Genomic DNA, 25,764 nt, shown 5'->3' on the forward strand with positions numbered 1-25,764 from the left:
AGCCGTGGCCGCTGAGCCTGCGTGTCAGGAGCCTGTGCTCCGCAACGGGAGAGGCCGCAACAGCGAGAGGCCCACGTACTGAAAAAAAAAAAAAAAAAAAAAAAAAAGTGAAATCTGGGAAAGTACACTTGTGTATGAATTACCTTCTGCCAATTCACCTTGATTTTGATGATTCTCCAGGGATTATTATACATGTAAAATTGATTTTCTGTGTTATAGGTTCACCTTGCAGCAATGAAAAACACTTTTTTCTATTGTAGTCAAAAACACATAACATAAAACTTGCTATTGACTTTTCAAAAGTGTACAATAGTTAAGATAGTAGCATTAACTATATACACATTGTGCAACAGATCTCTAGAACTTTTTCATCTTGCAAAACTGAAACTCCATATCTATTGAACAACTTCTCTTTTTCCCCTCCTCCCCTGCCCCTGGAAATCAGCATTCTATTTTCTGTTTCTAAGAATCTGACTGTTTTAGATATCTCATATAAGTGGAATCATGATGTATTTGTCTTTTGGTGACTAGCTTATTCCACTTAGCGCAAAGTCCTCAAGGTTCATCTATGTTGTAGCATATGACAGGATTTTCTTCATTTTTAAAGACTGAACAATATTCCATTGTACGCATATACTACATTTTCTTTGTTCGTTCTTCTGCTGGTGGACATTTAGGTTGCTTCCAAATCTTGGCTATTGTGAATAATGTTACAGTGAACGTGGATGTGCAAATAACTCTCAAGATCTGATTTTCAACTCTTTTGCCTAAATACCCGGGAGTGGAATTACTGGGTATAGTAATTTTATGTTTAAATGTGTGAGGAAACTCCATACTGTTTTCAATACCAGCTGTACCATTTTATATTCCTACCAACAGTGCACGAGAGTTTCAATTTCTCTACATTCTCACTAATAATTGTTATTTTCTTGGTTTTTTTGTTTTGTTTTGTTTTAATAGTGTCCATTCTAATGGGTGTGAGGTAATATCTCATTGTGCATTTCTCTGATGATTAGTAATATTGAGCATCTTTTCATATACTTGTTGGCCATATATTGGCCATTTGTGTATCTTCTTTGGAGGTATGTCTATACTTAAGTTCTTAGCTCATTTTTACATAGAACTGATTTTCTTTTTTTAGTTGTAGGAGTTCCTTATGTGTTCTGGATATTGACCTCTTATCAGATATATGGTTTGCAAGTATTTTCTCCCATACCGTAGCTTTTCTCACTCTATTGATTGTTTCCTTTGCTCCACAGACATTTTAAGTTAATATAGTCCCATTTGTCTACTTTTGCTTTTGTTGCCTGTGCTTTTAGTGTTGTATTCAAGAAATCATTGCCAAATCCAACATCATGAAGCTTTTCCTATGTGTTCTTCTAGGGGTTTTATAGATTTGGGTCTTATTTTCATGTCTTTAACCCATTGTGAGTTAATTTTTATATATGGTGTAACATAAGGGTCCAACTTAATTCTTTTGCAGCTTTATATTCTGTTTTTCCAGCACCATTTGTTCAAGAGACTAGCATTTCCACATTGTATATCTTTGGCACCCTTGTTGACGATCATTTGGCCATATATATAAGCATTTATTTCTGTGTTCTCTATTTTGTTCCATTGGTCTGTATATATAAGACCATTCAGTGATAGACCACAGGTTAATGAATAAAGTTAACTTGATTTAAAATATGAGAATCATACTTGACTAGGCAACTGGTTATGGGGCTGTGGACTTCTTTATAGATTAGTCAAAGTTTTTTTTTTTCTTTACAGCTTTATTGAGATAATTCACATGTCATACAGCTGACCCCTTTAAAGTGTACAGTTCAGTGTGTTTTGGTATATTCACAGAGTTGTGCAACCACTACCACCATATAACTCTAAAACATTTTCCTGTTCTTCAAAAAGATACTCCACACCCATCAGCTGTCACTCCCCAGCATCAACCCCCCAGGCCCAGCCTTAAGTAAGCATCAGTCTACTTTCTCTCTCTATGGATTTGCCTATTCTGGACATTTTGTGTAAATGGAATCATACAATATATGGCCTTTTGTGATTAACCTCTTTCATTTACTATATTTTCAAGCTTTATCCATTTTGTAGCATGCATCAGTACTTAATTTCTTTTCATTGCCAAATACATTACACTGTATAGATACATTACACTTTATTCAGCATTTGATGGATATTTTTGTTGCTTTCTCATTTGAACTATTATTAATAATGCTGGTATGAACATTCCTGTTTACAGTCAAAGACTATTAATGTAAGTGCTTGGAAATAAAGAAGAGAATCTTTGTGGAGGTCCTGATGTCTGGCATTGTGAGAAGGACATTATGCTTCAAAGGAAAACTGTGCATTGTTTAGATCACATTCTTCCAGCTATCTGATTCTAGTCTTCATTCATTTTTGAACAGCTCCCTATGTGTAGACAGCTGATAGCAAAGCAAAATAATTCCTCTCTATAGACCAATAAATTCTGACAGGTGGAGGTTTACTCGTCTTCCCTCCCCAACTGAGGAAGAGGCCAGTTTTACTTTCATTTAGCCATTAATTTCAATATTTCTGATCTATAAATGTGTCTAAAAATATAATCTCCCTTGAACTGGTTGTAATATCTTATTAGTTTTGTTATTAATGAATTAAATAAAATCATTAACACATTTTCATTTTTAAATCTGTATGGGAGTCATAATTTCACTTGTTTTGAAAATGATCTTTTAACAACATGCTCAATATTTGGCTGCCTCCAAAACTTCTCCATTTTCTGGAGGAATTAGAATTTCAGTGGCTCTGAGAAGTATCCACCAGTTGGTCGAGAAATTTCTGAAATCTCAACACAGATAGGTAGCTAACATATCACTGTACTGTCAAATGTAAGTACATTCTAAGAGAGTTTTTTTTCTGGATAGTCTTGAAGTTACAGGAAAGATTTGAGCAAAGAACTCAAGAAGACTTCTCAATTCGTGGATATCTGAGTACCACATTTGTAACTTTGTCTAGCTTACTTGGATCATTGTAGAGAGCTAATAAGGATAGCAACTATAAAGCAATGGCTGTCACTATCATCTTAACCAAAAAGCCAGGAGTAGACCTCCATAGCCAAAAATGTAGCAGGGAAGATGGGGCTATCACGGTTTCTGATACTTCCTATTCATGGTCTCAGAAGCTTCCCCACATATATGACAACCCTACTATACAGGGTTCACCAAACGGTGATTCAGAAGTGAGAACTTCAGGTATATGCTAGACATTAGCAACTCTCTAGATTCTAGTATCCATTACATTATCTAGTTAGTGTTTCCCAAATATCCATCTACTGTCCAGCTGTACAACAGAATCACCTTTGGAACATTCTGGAGTTTACTAGATTCCATCCCAGAGATTCATATTCAGGAAGGCTGACATAGAACCCAGGAATTTGAATCTGATCAAACACTCTAGGTGACTCTCATTTTCACACAACGTTTGAAGTCAGTGGATATGATACTAACAAAGAGAAATATTTTGTAATTTTGCAATATGATTCATGTGTTTTTTTATATTGCTTTCTAAGCATCTTCCACAATGACAAGAATAGCTAACATTCACCTTTCATGCCTCACTATGCCAAGGAATTAAATCAAACTTTCTATGAGCAAGGAACATCACAGTCTTAACTTATTTAATAAAGATTCCATAGGCCACCATAATTGGTTTCTTTTGAACTTAACTAATATACAAGTCAGTTTCCTTTTATTATTATTATTGTTTTTAATATTTATTTATTTAGGCTGCACCGGGTCTTAGTTGCAGCCCATGGGATCTTCACTGTGGCCTGTTTTAGTTTCTTTATGCAGGATCTTTAGTTATGGCACATGGGCTCAGTTGCTCCGCAGCACGTGGGATCCTCCCGGACCAGGGATTGAACCCGTGTCCCCTGAATTGGCAGGTGGATTCTCAATCACTGCGCCACCAGGGAAATCCCCAGTTTCCTTTTTATAATGTCAAATTCTACCAATAACTATTTCAAAATCAATTGTGTATTTGATTTCTACATGGCGAACCCACAAGATAGAAATACATTAGAAACATTTTGTATTTTTATTAATTCCTCTGTTATGAATTGTTTGTTCCTTGTATTTCTTAGGTTTTATATACCCAAACATATGACTAGGATCTTTCAGAGAAGTCATATTTTCCATAGCTGGAGACCATTTCATTTAAAGCAAAGTTAAAATAATTATAGTATACATTGACCTTGTGATTTGAAAATCCCACAGAAGTGATCAAAACAGTTTTAATGAGGTGATGATGATGTACAGATATTTTGGAAAATGTGCCTATATGTAAATATGTACGTTTCTGGGTTGGCACTCATGCGAGGGTATCTCAGTTTTATGCCTAGTGTTAGACTTTTGAAGGTGCATGTGCTTTTCAGAAAGTAAAACTACATCACATAATAAATGACTATTTATGCATCTAAATGCTTCATTTGGCCTTGGGCCGCCAACTCTCCTTCGGGTGAGCATGTGGTAGTCTATCATTTGGTTCTAAGTTGCTGGTCTTGCTTAATTTCTGAGGCTCTTGAGGTAGGCTCAACTTATGAATTTGCAAAACATGTACACTTTGCATAAATAATATTATAGCGCACTGTAATCAAATATATGTAATTTATTATAAGAAAGTTTTCAGGCTTCACAAAATAATGTCAGACTAAACTGTTAGCTTCTACAACAAAGCAAAAAAAAATTTTTTTTTTTTTTTGCAGTACCCGGGCCTCTCACTGTTGTGGCCTCTCTCGTTGCGGAACACAGGCTCCAGACGCGCAGGCTCAGAGCCCATGGCTCACGGGCCCAGCCGCTCCGCGGCATGTAGGATTTTCCCAGACCGGGGCACGAACCCGTGTCCCCTGCATTGGCAGGCAGACTCTCAACCACTGCACCACCAGGGAAGCCCCAAAGCAAAAATTTTTTTTAAATCCACAAAATTCAGTTTCCTTCCCTTTAAAGCTATGTCAGGTCAAATTTACATTTCTGGCAAAGATAATATCTTGTTTTCGTTTTTGAAACTATACTATTTAACCCCCTTCTAAAATTTTCATTAATAAAGCTCAATTTCATCTCTCATTAATGTGTTTGTTTCTATTCTCAGTATCATAAAATATGAATTCCATTTCCTTTGAGGACCCAGCTAGGTATTAAACTATTTTCAACTGTTCACTCTATTGTTTCTGTATTCACAAAATAAATAAGAGGCTTAGATTATTGTTCAAGTTTTGTCACACTTCAATAAGGAAATAAGCAGTATTCTGATTTTTTCCATAGGCAAGTACCATGTTGGTGCCCATGGCTTTCTTTTAAAAGTAATGTGATATGAAGGAACAAAACTTAGCTTGTAGCCCAGATGATTATTAATGTAGAATTTAACAGTGCTTTGCTCAATTAAACAAAAATCAAGAGCAGGATTCAGACACAAGATTTTCTAGACTAACTGGTCGCTTTATTTCAGCTTATATAAATACATTTTTAGAAAACTACACCTTATAATTTTAGTTTTAAAGTTTTTTTCTTCTAAAAACAGTACAAAAAAAACCCTGAGAAAGTATGTGATCCATATATACATGTAGAATCTAATCAAAGATACTAGTTAAGTAAAGAACTTTGCAGTGGCTTAATCAAGAAGAAGCTAGCTCTAAAGCCAGCAACATCTCCAAATACAATCACAGTGTTGGGAACCATCCTAAGACAAGAACAAGAGGGTTGGTTGCTCAAGATCTGCCCGCTGATTAGGATAAGTTCTTGTTCATTATTCATCCAATTCAAAAGTTTAATAGTGTATAAACATGTAAGTCATTCATCTATATTTTCAAACTTTATTTGAAACTATTGTGTTAATGGTAATTGACAAGAATCTATGCTGGACATCAGGATTATGGCTAGGAACCTATAGAAAATGTACTAACAACTTCAGAGCAAATTTTTTATTATTTCTAAAAGCAGATGACCACATCTACAAATTAAATACTAGAGCTTTCTTAAAATACAGTGTGTTATAATTTGAATTTTGTGTAAAGTGGGACTATAATGGACCTCCTCAAGGAGGTTTTATTACTAGAACTAGACTGAAAATGGAAATAAAATCACAGAAACCTCCTGTTTAATTGGAGACAAACAGGGATGTTTATTTACTCACTTTAATAATTAATTCAGCAAGGCTAATGCCATGGAATGGAGAAGCTACTGAGATACCTTTGTTATTTGATTTTTTTCCCCCATATTTTCACAATTAAGACTGTTTTGGACAACTATTTCCCCCAACAGTTGTGTGCAAAAGAGAGCTACGCTATTATATAGCTCAATAAATAGGCTTAGCATCTCTAGGGTAAAAAAAAAGTACTGAATATGAATTTCAGTAAAAGGTTTTCGATTTGAATCTCATTTTGACACTTTGCTAACTGTTCTCTCAGTGAAGGATCGCTGTGTCTCTCTTATTTGTTTCAGTCTTGAAATAATAAATTATTCTGAAGCAGAGTAGACAACCTGCCAATCGCAAGGATGCCAGAGTTCAGGTGCACCTTGTGGGTAGAGGATTGGCAGGTTGTGTACCACTCCTAGAACCCTTCTGCCAGAGGGGCTAATCTGCTGAAAGTAAAATGGGTTTCTGTAGAGACAGATAAATACCTAACACTTGTTTTTCAACATGCAATTTGCACCACTATAAAACTGAAAACCAAAAAGAATTGGTATAGCAGCTATTGTTTCAACCTGAGAAGCAGTGACAGTAATGAAAACATCACACACGTCAGGTCCAATAAAACTCTTGGTTTTCTGTTTTGTGTGGGCAACCAGATAAAGTAAAAATAGAGAAAAGAGAGAAGATGTATCACCTTGGCCTAAATGTGCTGTGTAAGTCTACTGTGGTTTATTTGTAGAGCTAATATATTAATAATAACTTAAAAATGACTTTAAAGGCTTCCCTGGTGGTGCTAATGGTTGAGAGTCCGCTTGCTGATGCAGGGGACACGGGTTCGTGCCCCGGTCCGGGAAGATCCCACATGCCGCGGAGCGGCTGGGCCTGAGCCATGGCCACTGAGCCTGCGCGTCCGGAACCTCTGCTCTGCAACGGGAGGGGCCACAACAGTGAGAGGCCCGCGTACCGCAAAAAAAAAAAAAGAAAAAAAAAATTTGTATCTACACTGTTCAGTAGGTAGCTACTGAGTCTTTTGAATATGGCTAGTGGGACTAAGGAACTTAATTTTAAATTGTATTAGAGTTAAAGTAAAATAACCACATGTATTGGGTTAATTACTACTGGGCTAGCAGTCCCTTCAAACACTCAGGTAAGTGTTAGAAATGGAAGGTAGGTTATGGACAATCCAGGAATCTGAAATTATAAAAAATTATGTTTTAAAAACTCTGTCATTGGACTTCCCTGGTGACACAGTGGTTAAGAATCTGCCTGCCAATGCAGGGGACACAGGTTCGAGCCCTGGGCTGGGAAGATCCCACTTGCCGCGGAGCAACTAAGCCCGTGCGCCTCAACTACTGTGCCTGTGCGCTAGAGCCCGCGAGCCACAACTACTAAACCTGCGTGCCGCAACTACTGAAGCCCACGTGCCTAGAGCCCGTGCTCCGCAACAAGAGAAGCCACCGCAATGAGAAGCCCGCACACCACAACCAAGAGTAGCCCCCGCTCACAGCAACTATAGAAAGCCTGCATGCAGCAATGAAGATCCAATGCAGCCAAAAATAAAAGAAATTAAATAAATTTTTTAAAATAGTTAAAAAAAAACCCACCTCTGTCATTCATCCCTTCAGTATGAATTTTTCCAGAAGGTTCACATTAAAAAAAAAGTGAAACCCAAACCAACCAAATTCTTTAGGCTGCTTTTCTGTATGAATCATCTTTTTGTAAAGAGGTGTAAGACTGGTTTTGTTGCCAACTCTGCCCCCTCTTCTACAGATAGAACTGTAGTGATTAGGTTCCTGCATTTATTTAGGTTATTCTCCTAAAAAACATGGTTTCCATTCTGCAAATAAATGACAGGAACTTTTCCACCTAGTTACCCCAGACAACACAAATGTTCTTTCCAAAAGTGGAGACTGGAACCACAAGCCCCCTCACATTGCCTGTTACATCTGTTTATGCTCATAGAAATGACATCCACTTCATAGACAGGGAATGCCAATTTCTTGGGAAAGCACCCAGAATTTGGTGAGGAAGAAAAAATTCCACTGCTCAAAATAAGAGATACATAGAATTGAGCAGCTACAAAGCTCTTTTGAAATTAAGCAAGAAAAGATTTTGCCTCCAGAGTATAAATTCTGTGTATAGACTTGCCGGAGTTCGTATACAGCCATAATCATTTACTAGCGATAAAGCTGTAGGTAAGTTACAAAACCTAAACCTCAGTTTTCCCATCTGTAAAATGTAGATAATAATAGCTCTGTTGGAAAAACTCCTGTAAGCCTTTGAAATGGGCAAAAGATTATTGAGTGTCCTTTCAGTGGAATGCTGGATGTTATCTAAAGGACTCCGGAGTTTCACGGTTCTACGGTAGTTTGCACCTTTGCCTGCCTTTTGACTTTTTACGACTCTATAAGCCCTAAAAACTTAACGATACTGTAAATGGTTCTTAACTACATATATGCGAAATTATTTTGTTCCTTATAGATACAGTTGATCACTGCCCTGTATAGGAGATAATTCAAAATATTACATTTTAGTGCCTTATTAACCAGTTTTGCCTCTTTTCTGATTTTCCATAAAGCTTTGTTCTTCACATTCCCATTTGGATGGGTTGCAATATTTTGGTGTTCCCTCCCTAACTGATGAGTCAAATAACATTTTTGACATAGCTTCATTTTACATTTCTGTTAGAGTATATTTTTATCTTCTTGAAAAATTATCCTTAAAAGTTTCTACTCCATAGTTTTTTTGAGAGTTGGTTTAAAGGTCTATATTGACGGTTATGATTGGTTTTATATTTTGCAGTAAGGCTGTAACACTTCCGAAATGTTTGATGGGGAAAGGAGGGGATAACTGAGCATTTATAAAAGGGGAGTCTGAAAAGCTCTTTCCTGATAAGGAAGTCAGAAGATTTCCTCACCTCTTTCCTTTTAGCAGCGGAAGGTCAAGGTGGGTGTTAGGCGAAGCACAGTGGCCTAAGCTGAGGACTGGAGGCCACTCTGGATCTGGGCCTAGGTGCCGGCCTTCCCTGCCAGGAGCGTGGCCCAGGGTTTTGGATGCCCTGGGGTCACGGAGTTAACTGAAGACTTCGTGGGGCCCCAGCAGCAGACAGCGCAAGAACCCAGTTCTCGCGAAACCAGGACCCGAGCTGAAGGGCAGGATTTGCCCCAGGCCCGAGGGGCCCCGCGCCCACGGCCGAGGGGGTGGGGCGGCCTCGCCTCGGGCCGGTGCTTTTCGCCCTCCGTTGGCCGCCAGAGGCTCCCTCTCTCTCCCTCTCCTGGGATTTTGCTGCCGGGCTCCCTCTCTCTGCGGCCCTAGAGTTAATCCCATCAGCCGAGGTGAGGCACCTGTTACCCCGGGCCTTCCTCACCCCCGCGGCCTCTCCCCCGTTACACCCCCGTTACGCCGGCAGCCGAACGGCCCGGCGCGGGCGGCCGCACGTGGGCGAAGCCCCTGCCCGGGCTGGGACCCCGTCCCCAGGTCGGCCCGAGTGTGCGAGCGCGTCGGGGCCCGGGCCGCCGCCCGCCCGCAATGGCGTTAGGGAGCGCAGCGCGCCTCCCGGGGCCGCCCGCCGCGGGCCGGGCGCGCGTGGGGGGCCGCGGCGCGCGTGGAAGCGGCCGCCGCAGCCGCCCATCGCGCTGCGCCGGGAGGAGCGGGTGGAGGGGCAACGAGCGGGCCGGCGCCGAGCCGAGCCGCGGCCACCGTGGGGCGGGGGACGCCTCGGAGGCGGGGGTGGGGGCCGCGGCCGCCCGACCCTCCCCACCGGCGGCGGCTCCCGCTCGGGTAAGGGGGAGGATGTGCGCGGGGCGAGGATCTGGGGAGGGTGGAGATGAGGAGGAAAATATCGGGATGTACAAAGGCTGAGTTGCAGGCTGAGGGTGGGGGTGGGCTGCGGTTGGGGAGCGTTAGGTTGAGGATCGGAGGCATTATCGGTGGGATCTATTGTTTCCTGGCACACTGGGAGGAAAAACAAAGGGATTTATTAGTATTACCCTGTAATTTTTTTTCTTCTTCTTTTTTTTAATGTGGACGGGGAGCTCGGCTCTCCCCATGCCACACTGGGATCCGCCTGGCAGCCGCCGGGAGCCGCAGCCAATGTGTTAGGACTTCAGGTGCTTCTTGGCACAAAGCTAGACAGCGACCTCCTACCATAGCGCTTGGCGTCACCTGCTCTCCCGGCCCTGCCCCTGCCCGGGGCCGAGGGATTGCGTCCCGAACCAGGCTCGGGAATCGGCTGTCTCTCAAGTTGGTGTTATTTATGTTTGTCTTTTGTGAGGGCAGGTTTTGAATACCCCGGCGGCCCCAGCGCCCCCGTCCCCCGCCCCTTCGGGTTCGAATTGGCGGGGGAGGGAGTGGGGGGGTGTTGGGGGGAGGGGAGGGTGTGTACGGCTTAAACAAATGTCAGGGTAGAAGGAGATTGTCGAAGCTTGACAGAAAAAACAGGCACCACACTCTGAAGCCTTTCTTGTTTGTCTGCATGGGCCATGCATGTGTGCTGGGCCAGGAGCCGAGTCTGGAAACGGTTTAAGTGAAAGTGTGTGCTTCCTCATCTGATGGTGCGTGAGGGTGATAGGGCTCCGCGTAATATTAAAAAACAAAACAAAAACAAAATGAAAAATCTTTAGAACTACAACGTCTGCTCCTCAGCGGATCTTGAAGTATTTGCTTGCTGGCATATTGATGTGAAATCCAGCTGTGGGCTAGAGGAGACCAGCCAGCAAGTATTGCGTTGTATTCTGAGCTTGTAGTAAGTTAGAGGCAAGTGTAATAAACAAATCAGGGCTATGAAAAGAGGTTCATGGTCCTTTATTTTCTGATCGCCACGTTCTCATACATTTATTCCCATGATATCCTGTATCCCACTCTATAATTAATAATGTTCACTCTTAGGAAACTTCCAAATATTTGACGTGGTTCTGAACTTAGAGTGAAACTTACTGCCATTTAAGAACTTTCTTCTGCTTGTTTTGGTCTGAAATTGCACTAGTGTTGTTTTGGGGATGCTGTAGATGAGAATATCGGACCCAGAAAGAGTGAAATAAGCCTCTGTAGACACGTTTTGGAGTTTGTAAACATAGATTCTGAACTTTCAATTGTGCTTGTACAGAAAGAATAAGTTCTATCTGATGTGGAGAATCTCAAGTGAATTTCATTTTTCTGGACAGTTTGATGATTTCTTAAAAGATCTAGGAACTGCTGGTTTCTTTTAAGGTCATTCACAAAACCACCCAAAACTTGGGCTAAAGTATTGCTTTGAAGTGTACTTATGTGTCACTTATATGTGTGTATGTGTGTGATTTTGATAGGGGTCTCAAGTTATGTTTGAAACAGTTTTTTTACCAAAGACCAATCAGAGTTATAACTTTTAAATTCTTGGCTTTGAAATTCCCATTTCAATATGTAATTTCTTCTTATTTGACATGTGGCCAAGCCACTTTGAAAAAAAATGTATAATAGATGACTAAACGTAAATTCAAATAAGTAAATGAATTCAGAAATTCGTTCTTTTCTATTACAGATGAACCTCTAGTCTTGCTTTGAAAAAGCCATTTTGTGTAACTCTTGACTGAATAATTTCCTAATACACCTGTTGGGAGGATCACTGACACAGTATGCCATTTGAGAGGTACTTTTTCTTGACCAGATACTGGTGATTAGAGAAGAGAGGTGTTTTGTGGTTTTTTTTTTGTTGTTTTTTCTTCCTGATCATTATGAACATTGGCTTTTCACCCCTGAAGTAAAAATGTTGAAAACCGAGTCTTCAGGTGAACGTACCACTCTCAGAAGTGCCTCTCCTCACAGGAATGCATATAGAACTGAGTTCCAGGCACTGAAAAGTACCTTTGACAAACCCAAGTCAGATGGGGAACAGAAAACAAAAGAAGGTGAGGGCTCCCAGCAGAGCAGGGGAAGGAAATATGGCTCCAATGTCAACAGAATTAAAAATCTATTTATGCAAATGGGTATGGAACCCAGTGAGAATGCTGCAGTCATTGCCAAAACAAGGGGGAAAGGTGGACCTTCATCCCCTCAGAGGCGAATGAAGCCCAAAGAATTTCTGGAAAAAACAGATGGCTCAGTTGTTAAGTTGGAGTCCTCTGTTTCAGAACGAATTAGTAGATTTGACACAATGTATGATGGCCCTTCATATTCTAAGTTCACAGAAACTCGCAAGATGTTTGAGAGAAGTGTGCATGAGTCAGGACAGAACAACCGCTATTCCCCAAAGAAGGAGAAAACTGGAGGGAGTGAACCTCAGGATGAATGGGGTGGTTCTAAGTCCAACAGAGGCAGTACTGATTCCTTGGACAGCCTTAGCTCCCGGACGGAGGCCGTCTCCCCAACTGTGAGTCAACTGAGTGCAGTATTGGAGAACACCGATTCCCCCAGTGCCATCATTTCTGAGAAGGCTGAGAACAGTGCATACTCAGTGACTGGGCATTATCCCCTGAATTTACCATCGGTTACTGTTACAAATCTTGACACCTTTGGGCACCTTAAGGATTCTAATTCTTGGTCTCCTCCAAGCAAACACAGTGACGATGCAGAGGATGCTCAGAAGAGTAATACAACTCCAGTACTAGAAGTGGCTTCGAAAAGTACCTCTCTAGCTTCAGTGCCCAGTGAAGAGGCACAGCAGAGCAAGGAAGCCGAGGACTCCACATCTAGCCAAGAGACTCCTGACAGAATTGACAAAGACATTCCTGAAGAACCTTGTGCTGAAAACAAGGCAGTTACAGAGCCTGAAATCCCTTCACCACAAAACGAACCTTCAGAAGACGCAGAAGCTCATTTGGTTGGGAGTGAGGCAGCAATGCAACATAAGAAGGAACTTGCAGGTGGTGATTTTACCTCTGCTGATGCTTCTAGATTCAGTTGTGGAAAGGAAGTATTCGAAGATTCAAATAATTTTGGGAGCTCCCATGTTTACATGCACAGTGACTATAATATATATAGGGTGAGATCCAGGTATAATTCAGACTGGGGAGAAACAGGCACTGAACAGGATGAGCAGGAAGATAGTGATGAAAACAATTACTATCAACCTGATATGGAATACTCGGAAATCGTTGGATTGCCAGAAGAAGAAGACATCCCGGCAAATAGGAAAATTAAGTTTAGTAGTGCTCCAATTAAGGTAAGTATGTTTTCGAAGTTTTTTCTAAGGTTTTTTTTTTTTTTTTTTTTTTTTTTAAATATTTGGGCCTAACTGTATGTAGACTAGCTTTGACAGCTATAAAGAATTCAAGGTTGTTGATATACACATGTTGTCAGGTGATTTTAAAAGTTTGGAGTTTGAGAGATATTATTTCCCGATGTGCTTTGTAGTTGTATAAAACCAGTACTGAGTAATACTGAAGTTGAAGAAGTTTGGGGATTGTGAGAGACATTCCAATGGACGGGAGTATGAATAATATGAACACTGAAAACCAGGAGTGTTAGTTTGAAATAGAATTAATTCTTTAACTAGTTTTACTTGAAATTATCTGAATCGAAACACTGTAGGATATGAGGTATAATGTACAAAGGGAGAGTTACGATAACCTTGAAATAATATTCTTTATTTACTTGCTTAAAAAATCTGAGTTATCCCTTACTTAAGTGTAAGTGGATTGTGAGGAATGTTGGAACTTTTTTTTTGTACTGCTACTTGGTAGTGAATGTTGGATTCATGGAAATATGTTAGCGGACTTAAATACTTTAATTGGAAAGCTATGACTCTAAATAGCTTTGAGTTCAGAATTTGTTATATGGCTTTAAAATGAAATTGTGTGAAAGGACGTTAAATTGATTTGCCATTCATGGATTTATTTTTACCTCTTAAAATCTGGATAAATGCCAATTGAATTCAGATGCTCTATTCTAATGACTTCACTTAGTTAACACTTGGAATAGAAGAATAGCACAAAGTACATCCGCAGCGGGTGGTGAAACATTATTAGCTGATAATGGCAGTGGGACAGGAGGTGTTTGGTTGAGTATCAGAATCTCCTGGAGTGCTTTTTCAAAGTGTACTTGTCCATCGGCTCAGCCCCAAGATGCTGGCATGCCCTCCTAGGGGAATCTGGGGGGTTGTGGTGGCAGAATATGTAGTTTGAAACCACTTTCTAGGCGCTTTTAGCTTACACAGTGTGTATATATGATAGATTTGGAATTAGATCTGGTATCTTCTTAAATTTTCTCCTCAAAATCTAAAGTCACCGTCTATTGTTATTTCCATCTTATGAAACTTTCATATAAGGCTGTAAGATACATAATTTACATAGCAAAGATAAATGTGACCTTTCTGTAATTATGAAATAATCTAATAATCTATGAAATTATTCACTGGTGTTGGCAGGCAAACTTTTCTTTCATTAGTGTAAGGCAAAAGTTCTGGGTCAGAATGGGCCATGTCAAGTTAAACTATGTTTGAAATAACTACTGGGGTTGTGAATCTGGTTTCTACATAAGCTAAGTTCCTTTGCTGCTCTTTCCCACCTTCCTTTGTCATTCTCTCCCCGACCCCCCAATATCTTATAGTTGCCTTTCCCTCAGGCCTCTCCAGCCAGCTTCTAAATTTCATCTTTTACATCCGCTTTGCAGGTGCTCCCCTTGGAACATCATCTTTTTACCCCTGAGGAAGAAAGCAATAAGATTAAATTGTTACACTTTGAGCAAGGCAGGAATAACTGAAATGAACTCTTCAAGGAGTTTGTTAAAACCAGTGGCTGACTCCCTGATGGGGGATAGCAGTTTATGAAAATTTGGCAACCAAATGGGGCACCAGCCTTTTATTTGGGTCCTATGCTGCACAAAATGTAACTGCATAGTAATAGGTTTAATGGATTTTAAAGGATTTATCATTGAAATTTGGATGCTCTTTTGTGAACAAACCACGTTTTGGGTGTGATACTTTGAAATTGAAGTGATTTTTTTTTCTGCCATTTATAACAATAAGCATTTTGCCTCTGAATTTTCACTTAATAGACTGTGTATTTCACATAACAAGGAATGAACTAGATTACATACATTTAAGTTAACACATTTCATTAAGAATATGGATCAAGCATCAGATTTGTGAAAGATAATGTGCTGCGTTTTAGTGGGCAGTTAACAGTACTAGTTGGAGTGGATTAAATGCAAACAGAAGATTCATTCTTAGCCCTTTGTAATGAATAAAACAGTTACTCTTTCTTGTTCCCATTGTTTAACATGTAAGTGGATTCACTTGGAAATTTTGAGTGCTACTTTTCTACTGGTGGTGGTGATGATGGCAGTGTTTAGATTATTCTTCAGTTAAGATTTTTGCCTCAGAGAGTGGTAATAATTAAATTCAGTAAGTGTTTATTGAAGGCTTATCATATGTCTATTCTCATGCGGTTAGCTTCAGAGAACACAAAAATCTATAAGGTTACCTCTTTCCTCTGTGAGCTTGTAGAGTCAATTCTTAAACACATGGTATTTAAAACCCATGAAACACAGTGTAAAAAACCTGTGCTGAAGTGTCTAATGTTCTATGAGTACTTTAACTGTTCTTGGCTATACTAAATGCATGGAGTGAACAGGATTTGATAGATCGTTTGGAAGGGAATACACTCAGCCATTCCCTATGTGTGTTTCCTTATTCTTTTTATAAATATTTATTTATGGAACGGAAGTTACGATTTCCAACTTAAATCTTTTCCTTTGAAACTTAAACACATTCCCTATTTCAGAAGTAATAGGGAGCATATTCCTTACAGAAATGAGTTTTAGAACTTTTACATTCTTTTCCCGATAGTCTCATCTTATTCTCCACTAGAGTAAACATTCTTAACACTTTTGGTTTTTTGTTTTAGATCTTGTGTGTATGAGACGATGTCCTCAGTTTCTATTTCAGTTCTTCTATAGATGTTTTAAATAGATATTTCCTTAAGATGTCTTAAATCTGGACCTAGAAAAATATCAAAATAATAGCTGATCTTTCCTGTGTAGTATATCCCTTATGTATAATTGTTGGTGACTTTTAGAAATGGTCAGATCATTTCTTAATGGATAGGTTAATGTGTTTCATAGTGTCGTGGAAAGTTAGAATGGAATTAATAATAGAAAATGTAAAATCCAACTTCGAGATATGGAATGAGGGAGTGTTAGGAAGATGCTAATTTGAGATGTGGGATTATACCTTCATTCTCAAGAATTTCTCAGAACCAAGGAATTGAATTAAATTTGTCTTAGATAAATCAAAGTTAGAAAGGGTGACGTTTAAAATTATTTCTTCTATTAATTCAGAACATTTATTGAGCCCTTACTATGTGTCAGGAACAATGCAAATGTAATAAATACATAAAATGACTGGAGCTGATCAAGTCAGGAACCGGTGGTCGGTGGGAGGTGTACAGCCCATTAAGGTCACTTCTTAGGTCATTCTGCTCAACTCTGTTCTTGGATGATCTTTCTAAGATCATCACTGAAATCTTGTTAAGGAAGTCATGACTCTTTTTCTGTTTTTGGTAGCCTTATGTCCTTTGGATTGGTGTTCTTGAAACATAGCATATCTGAAAAAGGTTTTTTTCCCTAATTCCCAGCAAGATGAAATTTCTGGGTTAATGTTGGGATACATAATGCTATACTTTTTTGTGTGTTTTCTCAAGTTTCCTCGAGCTTTACAGAGCTGGTGTTCAAAGGAGAGTCACCAAGAGCAGCAATGCTTCTCTGAGACTTACATGATAGTTGTTGAAAATGGGTTTCTTAGCATTCTCTCCCTCTTTTGGGGCTCTGAGTTATTGTCAGGGGGTATACGAGGCCTTTTATTCAGGATGGTGTTCTGAGCATAGTTCTGAAATCCAAATTTCTGTCTTTGTGCAGCTTTCTCTTTCTAACAGTCCTGCTCAGTGCTTCTAAACTTGAATTTGCATATCAATCACCTGGGGACCTTTTAAAATGCATATTTCTTATTCAGTAGTTGTTTTGTAGGAAATTACCTTGATGCAGTGGTTAGCCTCCAAGTACACTACCAGCTATCCTGGAGGTATGGAATAGATAGGCTCAGCAACCAAATTTAAATGTTTGAATCACACGATTCATCAAATTAGTTTAAAACACACAGCCAGAAGTAAGAGGAAAGCAGTGGGGCGGGGGGTGGGTGGGGCTAAGTTAACACACTTAGCGTGCAAAAGAGGTTGGAAGGAAGGACCACACTACCTGAGTCCTGGGTACACAAAATTCATGTGTCCTGTCCCTCTCTCTTTTGTATCAGCCTTTCCTATTGACGGTGTGGTTATGAGGACTAGAGCTGATATTTGAGCAAGAACTCCACAGACTCATGATGCCTTTGGCATCGTACTTCCTGGGATACATACTTGCTGTATGGAAGAGAGTGGGGACAAGTACACTTAGATACAGCTGTAGCTTTGCCAGTTTGCCTGCTGATGAGCCATGGGTGCTATTTGCATTTCTTGGTTAGAGCACCTGTGGGTCCAGAATAGGATCATACTGGGTGGCTGATATGGAGATGGCATAGCTGTCAGACCAGAGATGGTATGCTAATGACTTGGTCTTTCCACCCCTTTCTATCTACAAGTAAATCTCTTGTTTGTTCCACAATAGTTTCTATTTTGGAATGTCTTACAGGTTACTAACTTACCTATTTTTAACATATCTTGTAACTTTTGTCTTGGCCTTACAAGCTTTCATTATTATACTTAACTGAGTCTCTGAGTATTAGCTTACTTACCATCAGTGATTATCACTTCTTAGAGTTTCATCCATTCCATTTGTTTTCTTGACCTTTATAACAGAATTTAATATTCTCAAGCAATATAGCAAACTCTCAAACAGTAGGTCTGGGGTGAGATTTTGCATTTCTAACAAGCTCTCAAATTGGTGCTGATGCTGCTGGTCAACAGATCACTGTTTGGAATATGATTTTGAAGTATAATTTTCTGGCTTCTGAAAGGGGCTTATAACGAAATGTTGGGGAAGCTCACTTAACAGATTTGCTTTCCAGATGCGTCTGCTGTAGCTGGTTGTATGGGATAATATTCTTTGAAGATGAAACAGGTGTAAATTTGTAAAGTGCGTGAAGCACTCTGTTTCTGGATACCAAAGTGGATTATGAGCCCTAAATTCATAAGGAGTTTGGGTCATTAAAGAGTCATATCCTAGACTCTTTGTGTAGTCTAAGTTTTTTTTTTTTTTAAAAATTATTTATTTATTTATGGCTGCGTTGGGTCTTTGTTGCTGCGCGGGCTTTTCTCTAGTTGCAGCGAGCGGGGGCTACTCTTCGTTGCTGTGCGTGGGCCTCTCATTGCAGCGGCTTCTCTTGTGGAGCATGGGCTCTAGGTGTGTGGGCTTCAGTAGTTGTGGCACGCGGGCTCAGTAGTTGTGGCACGCGGGCTCAGTAGTTGTGGCTTGTGGGCTCTAGAGGGCAGGCTCAGTAGTTGTGGCGCACGGGCTTAGTTGCCCCGCGGCACGTGGGATCCTCCCGGACCAGGGATTGAACCTGTGTCCTCTGCATTAGCGGGCAGATTCTTATCCACTGCACCACCAGGGAAGTGCAATGGTCTAAGTTTTTAATTATAAAAGGACAGGAGGAGGAAGTTCTTGATAGACTCAGAAATTCCATTTCTCTCATTCTTTTGGAAGCCTAAATTTTAAAACTGCTAGAGACAGTATAAGCATCATCATCTTATATAGCTTGCTTTTATTTGGATAACATTTAAATTGAACTTACTTTCAAAATTTGATGGTTTATAAATTATGATTTATAACCATGTAAATAAGTCAAATATTTTAATGTACTGTGTAAAATCAAATAATGAATAGTTATTGAATGACTCCCTTTCTAATACCGCGTGGGTCTACCTCTGTTTTTTCACTGAACATTGGTCATTTAGTATTTAAAAGAGATTCTTTTCTACAGCAGACTATTATAGATGTTTGCTGGCATTTATTCATAGTAGAAAGATTTGAAGTTTCTTGCTTTTTGTATCATCAACAATATTTTTTCTTCCCCTCTAAATTTCCTCACAGAGGATGCTAGTATTGGGGTAATGGACTTTAAAGACAAGAGGCTGAATTTTGGGAAAAATAACTTTGTTATGTCATCCATACATTGTTTACTTTATTAATCCAGTCACATGCCAGTTAGCAGTAATTTGATTTAAATCTCGTCTGCATTAGATTTTTTTCTAACATCTTCTTCACCGCTCAAAAAGAAAAAGGCTTCAGAATTTCCATAGAAAAATACAATTAGTTACAGGATAAATTCTGTATAAACAAAACAAATATTGTTATGTTAAACTCTGAATATCATTTCTTGATTTTTGTACTGTTATCTAATTTACTTACTATTTTTTCTTAATTTTCTATGCTCTTCCTTTTTGGATCTATTTCATTTTTGTTCTTTTGCTTCATTATATTCTACAGTTTTCATTTTGAATAGAAGAATACTTTTCAAGTAATGCTTCATATTTTTTCTTTCTGGTCACTTTAAAAAATTTCCCTGGTTCTAATCTCTTCCTCTTGGTTTGTGATGTAGAAACTTAAAGATGAAAAATACTTAAGGGTAATCTAGTGTAATTTCCCCACTCACTTCAGTTAGCCCTTCAATAGCATATTGCTGACAGATGATCATTCAGCTTCTGCTTGAATAATTCCACTTATGGGAAGTTTATTATTTTTCAAGGCAAAAGGAAAGTTAGGAGGAGGGACACGTTATGTGTGTGTGTGTGTGTGTGTGTGTGTGTGTGCGCGCGCGCGCGCCCATGCTCTTATATTTGCTTATTTTCATTTGTTTTTAATTTGCAATTTTCTATTAAGATAAAATTCAAATAACATAAAATTCACCATCTTCAAGCGTACAATTCAGAGGTTTTCAGTGTATTCACTATGTTGTGCAACCAGCACTATTATCTAATTCTAGAATATTTCCATCACCCTAGAAAGAAACCCTGTGCCTGTTAGCAGTCACTCCTAATTCCCCTTCTTCCCACGTCTTCTGGCAAACACTAATCTAGTTTCTGTCTCTGTGGATTTGCCTTTTCTGGACATTTCATATAAATGGGATCCGGGGCATGCTTTTTAAAGGGAGAGTAGGAGACGCAATGAGTATGGCGTGAGATATGTTAAAATTTAAGATACCATGAGGGCAGCAGACCTTACGAAGGTCTAGAGAGCAAGGATAAAGGAATTTTGGGATGGTGACATGCTCTTAAGATGAAGTGGCAGTGTGGGGACAACAAATGCTGCCTGCCTGTTAATGCAGTTCATGGAGAGAAAGAAGACAGTAAGCTGAAGTAACAGCAGGATCCAGAAAGGGATGAGCATATTTGTTAACTGAGGAAGAATACTGTACGGGGCAAAGAGGATGGTTAGAATCACTCCCTACCTTGGGACACTGCACTTTTCTTCACATAACTTGAAATTGCTGTTGATGAAGCTAAGTGATTGCTTCAGCATAGTGTATCTCTAAAGGCGCAAAAGCGCTAATGCCAATTTTCCTCTTTACATTGGTCTTTTCTAGCATGCAGAGACCCTTGCCCTTTTGTAATGACCGGATGCTTATTTCCTTCCTACTGCTCTTATGTTCTTGCTTTCATTATTCTTTTATGTTGATTGGAATTGTTCATGGACAAAGTTCACTCTTTATTTTAAAAATTCTCCTCCTCCTTCAGTATGTCAATATAGATTTTATATGCCATACTTGCTATTATCTATAATATAACCATGTATGAGACAAGTCATTTTGGGCAGGCACTTATTTAATTTATTGCACATTGTCAACTAAAGTATATTATATACGTCACTGTTAAATATTATTAATTGATAATGAAAGTAACACCAAAAGTTTCTTGATAGTCTGTAAACTTGGACAAATCTACGTCTTGAGGCTTCGGTTTTCTTATTTGTAATTGAGGCTCTCTTACTTGTAATTTATCACTAAGACCTCTTCTCAGCTTTAACCTCTTATTATCTTGATTATCTCTTAAACATATTTGTACAGCACCATTATCATAAATATTTGTGCTGTTATTTCAAAGGGAAAAGTTTGAACATCTTTTGTTGAAATTTCAAAATGAAGAAGTTATATTAAATTGCTCTCGGGAATGTTATATATGCTATAGATTATAGTAGAAACTTTAAGATGATTAAAAGGTTAAATCCAACGGAGTACATTTTGATAAAGTGGCTTTTAGAGCAACTCGACCTTTGAAAGTGTGGCTTGAACTATATATTAAAACACCTTGCTGAGGAACCTACGAATAAAGAAAGAAATGTTTTGTAATATAGTTGCTGACATATTAATTGCTTCACTCACTTTTGTTCTGGAAATAGCTTCACAGCACTGTTCAGCATGATTGAGATATTGATAACCTTTTGCACGATTCCCAATGTTTTAGCCAAACCTGCTCTTTCTCAGGCCCCTATCCTTACAAAAAGAACAATGAAATAGGCAGTGTATAAAGATATTTGGAAATTTTATATTTTAGGAGGACCAAAGTCTTGTTGCTTATTTAATATATTTCAGAGGGACTAAAAAAAAAGTTTGTACAGTCAAAACTATTCCATATATATTTATGTGTGAAGAAAAGTGGTTTTAAATGGACCGGCTCACAGACATGTTATCCTTTCTCTCTTTTTTTAAGTCAGATAATGAATGAGTTTTGTTCTGGGGAAAGCTAATCTTCCACATTATTTTCTGTGCCAGATGAAATACAGTGGACTAGGTTGGGACACATAGTGGTTGACAAGTGTCAGAAAGATAAACAGAATGGTGACCTGGGAGAGTCCAGGTGAGAGGCTTCCAGAGTAGGTATTTGATGTTTCTCCCTTGATACTTTTAGACTGGTATGACCCTGAGAAATTGCATGGCTTTGTGCCTTGAGTCTATCACCGTCCAGTGAGGGGGACCTTTCTCTTTCTTCCACTTCAGATCTCTCCTCCAAAAGTTGCTTTTTACTTCTCTTCTGTCAGAACACATATCAGGATAGAGCTTTGTGGAGGGTACATTCATAATGGAAAATTTGTCTAATCTTGATACAAGGATTTTAAATAGTATTCAAAGTGAAAGGTGCCTATTCAGGCTTTTGAAGAATTTTCCTTCACTGTAAGGGACCTCAATAGAGGAGGGAGAAAAACAGGTTTATTGGTTGGTTTTTAAGGTCTACTTGTGAGTCAGTGCTGTATTTGATGGGTTCTTTTTACTAAGCACTTGTTTCAGATAAAATGGATGTGCAAAGTTATTTTGTAAGAAAGAAACAGACATAAATTCACACTTTTCATTATGAATCAACTATTGTATTTTTTTAAAGAACCCATTCCTAGAGATACAAACTTATGTATAAAATAAGGAAGGAAGTTACATTGTACAGCACAGAGAAATATAGACATTATTTTGTAATAACTTTATTTTATTTATTTATTTATTTATTTTTTGCGGTACGGGGACCTCTCACTGCTGTGGCTCCTCTCATTTCGGAGCACAGGCTCCGGACGCGCAGGCTCAGCGTCCATGGCTCACGGGCCCAGCCGCTCCGCGGCACGTGGGATCCTCGAGGACCGGGGCACGAACCCGTGTCCCCTGCATCGGCAGGCGGACTCTCAACCACTGCGCCACCAGGGAAGCCCCAATTTTGTAATAACTTTAAATGGAACAGAATCTATAAAAATATTGAATCATTATGTTATACACGTGAAACTAACGTAATACTGTAAATTAACTATACTTCAATTAAAAAAAATTAAAAGAAAAGAAACCATTCCTCAGAGGAAACGCAAAACTTACATAGGGTGTTTGACTAACATCTTGTGCACCAATATGTAAAACGTAATTATTATTATTATTTTTTGGCCGGGCTGCATGGCTTGCGGGATCTTAGCTACCCAACCAGGCATCAAACCCATGCCCCGTGCAGTGGAAGCGTTGGGTTCTAACCACTGGACAGCCAGGAAATTCTCAGAACGTAATTATTTTTAAGTTTATTCTGTAGGTAGAATAATAAAATGCAGCAATTTAAGTTGTGCATCGGTTTTAACATATGAATGCCCAAAGCATACATTTCCTCCTAGAAATTTTAAGATTGAGCACTGAACATTAAAACAAACACAAAAATCTTATGAAACATAAAAGCTGAACCAGAAATGAAAATCTATGATACAACAGGGAAAGCGGAATACAAGAATGATAATAATATAGATCAGGTCTTCAATGACTTTTGATACATGTGCATAACACATTATGTTTTGTTTCAATGTTAAATTAACGTCGAAAGGGAATTAACCCTATATTTTTTGGTCAGCATCTAGAATTATCTATGATTATTTATTTAAGATAGATTTCTAAAATATTTTAAAGCCTTTGATACACACAGCCTGAATTATTTTTCAGAAAGATTTTATTAGTTTATAATTAGCATTGCACTGGAATGGTTTTCTCACGATCCCTGTACTAGCACTTGGTATTATATATATGCTTTATAGTTTTCAGCTTATTAGGTTTCTCATAATTTCTATGTATCATGTTGATTTATTGGTGAGGTTGAATGTTTTCTTGTGTTTACAGGCAATTTTTGGATATGAATTCTGGGTGGTGTTTACTGCCTTTTTTTGTCAATGATTGTTAGTAAGGAGTATATCAAAGTGTTATTTGTCATGGTACAAAGTTAAAAGAACTCACATATTCAGTAATAGGGGAATGGTTAAATTCATTATGATATATATATACATACATACATATAGTGTAATAAGATAAAGCTGTTATAAATCATGTTTTCTAAAATTTTTAAAGATGAGAAATATTGGGCTTCCTTGGTGGCGCAGTGGTTGAGAGTCTGCCTGCCGATGCAGGGGACACGGGTTCGTGCCCCGGTCCGGGAGGATCCGGCATGTCACAGAGCGGCTAGGCCCAGTGAGCCATGGCCCCTGAGCCTGCGCGTCCGGAGCCTGTGCTCTGCAACGGGAGAGGCCACAGCAGTGAGAGGCCCGCGTACCGCAAAAAAAAATAAAAAGATGAGAAATATTTTGCAATATACTATAGGATAAAAAGACTGTTGAAATATTTAATATGCATTTTTATCACAGTTTTAGTTTTAAAACTAAAAGTGAGCAAAGACTGAAAGTGCATATAGCAAAATGTTAACTCTGGTAATTTCTGGATGCAGAGAATAAAGGTGATGTTTATAAAATTATTTTAATTTTTCTAGATTTACTAAATTTTCTACAATGATCATATATTACTTTAATTATAAAGAAAAACGGAGGACACATTTGGAACGATCAGCAATAACAACTCTGGTTTTTTTTGTTGTTTATTTTATTTATTTTTAATTTTTTGACCATGCCACGTGGCATGCAGGATCTTAGTTCCTCTGACCAGGGATGAAACCCGCGTCCCCTGCAGTGGAAGTACAGAGTCTTAACCACTGGACCACCAGGGAAGTCCCTAACAAGTCTAAAATTGACAAAAACTTTAAAAAATGCTGTCTGTGATTCTAATAATTAATTTTTAATGTAATTTTTTTGGAGGTCAGTAGGTCACAGAGAAAAATTTGGGGGTATAAGTTTATGGAATACTGAAGAAGGTGTTGGTTTAAGAAAATGAGTAAACTTTTGACAGTTGAATTCCTTAAGCACATACTTTCTAATCCTTGGTAAAATTGATTCCATATTTGTGGCTAAGCTTGTAAGTATTATGTGGGGCAGGACTTTCTAATGAATTTTAAATTATGATGATAATACTTGCATACGTGTTAGATATTTTCTTTGAGTTGCTGTTGTATGTATGATATCCTAATGTGTTACTTAAAATGTGCTTTTAAAAACTGGGCATAGGGCTTCCCTGGTGGCGCAGTGGTTGAGAGTCCGCCTGCCGATGCAGGGGACACGGGTTCGTGCCCCGGTCCGGGAGGATCCCGCGTGCCGCGGAGCGGCTGGGCCCGTGAGCCGTGGCCGCTGAGCCTGCGCGTCCGGAGCCTGTGCTCCGCAATGGGAGAGGCCACAACAGTGAGAGGCCCGCATACCTCAAAAAAAAAAAAAAAAAAAAAAAAAAAACTGGGCATATGTTCTGGATCTGAAGTGAAAAATATTTTAATGCATAGTCTTACTTAAAATAATACATATTTGTTTAAAGAAAGCCTAAGAATTCTCCCTTGTGAGATCACGTCTTTCTTTTGGGTCTATTAAATTATTGAGCCTTAACAGGCTTTGTCTTTCAGAAGCTGAGAGTAGAAATGTCAAGTTTAGTATCTTGCCTGTATGTAATCCTATGAAAACACTTGCATGCACTCAGTTAAAAATGGGATTTTGTGTCCTAGGTCTCCACAGCATCCTTTTGAATATGTTTTGTAAAACACCAGCCAATATGTAGTTTCCTGTTGTTATTCTTAACAAAAGTTTTACCTAAAAAGATTGATTTGATATATGATTAGAGTATATGGTAGTATATAATATTTTTAGTTAGCATCAAAGGGTCAGTTACCCTCATGCACTGGATAGTGTTGCACCTATGAAAAGTTTTGGTAGACAATGCTGAAGTATAGAAATGATAAGAAAAATATTTTTTTGGGGGTGGCAGAGTTTTCTGAAATCAGAATTTTAAAGTGTTGCTTTTGGCCTAATTAGATCAGCTGA

At 38.9% G+C, this 25,764-nt stretch overlaps 1 protein-coding gene across 17 annotated transcripts in view; it reads left to right on the forward strand.

Moving 5' to 3' along the window:
• Positions 1-9,346: 9,346 nt before the first annotated feature.
• The window catches only part of PPP1R9A (protein phosphatase 1 regulatory subunit 9A), a 313,162-nt gene continuing 296,744 nt past the window's right edge, over positions 9,347-25,764 (forward strand). For 5 of the 17 annotated variants that reach the window (XM_067042523.1, XM_067042526.1, XM_067042528.1 and 2 more), the window contains exons 1-2: positions 9,805-9,954; positions 11,690-13,309. In XM_067042523.1, the coding sequence (XP_066898624.1) occupies positions 11,915-13,309 (1,395 nt within the window). In that variant the 5' untranslated portion in view covers positions 9,805-9,954; positions 11,690-11,914. Of the gene's footprint in view, positions 9,510-9,556; positions 9,652-9,804; positions 9,955-9,981; positions 10,417-11,689; positions 13,310-25,764 lie in introns of those variants that run through there. The other 12 variants (XM_067042516.1, XM_067042519.1, XM_067042522.1 and 9 more) reach the window with 5 other exon arrangements.

Source organism: Kogia breviceps, chromosome 9 (assembly GCF_026419965.1).
Source record: "Kogia breviceps isolate mKogBre1 chromosome 9, mKogBre1 haplotype 1, whole genome shotgun sequence".
NCBI classification, from domain to species: domain Eukaryota; kingdom Metazoa; phylum Chordata; class Mammalia; order Artiodactyla; family Physeteridae; genus Kogia; species Kogia breviceps.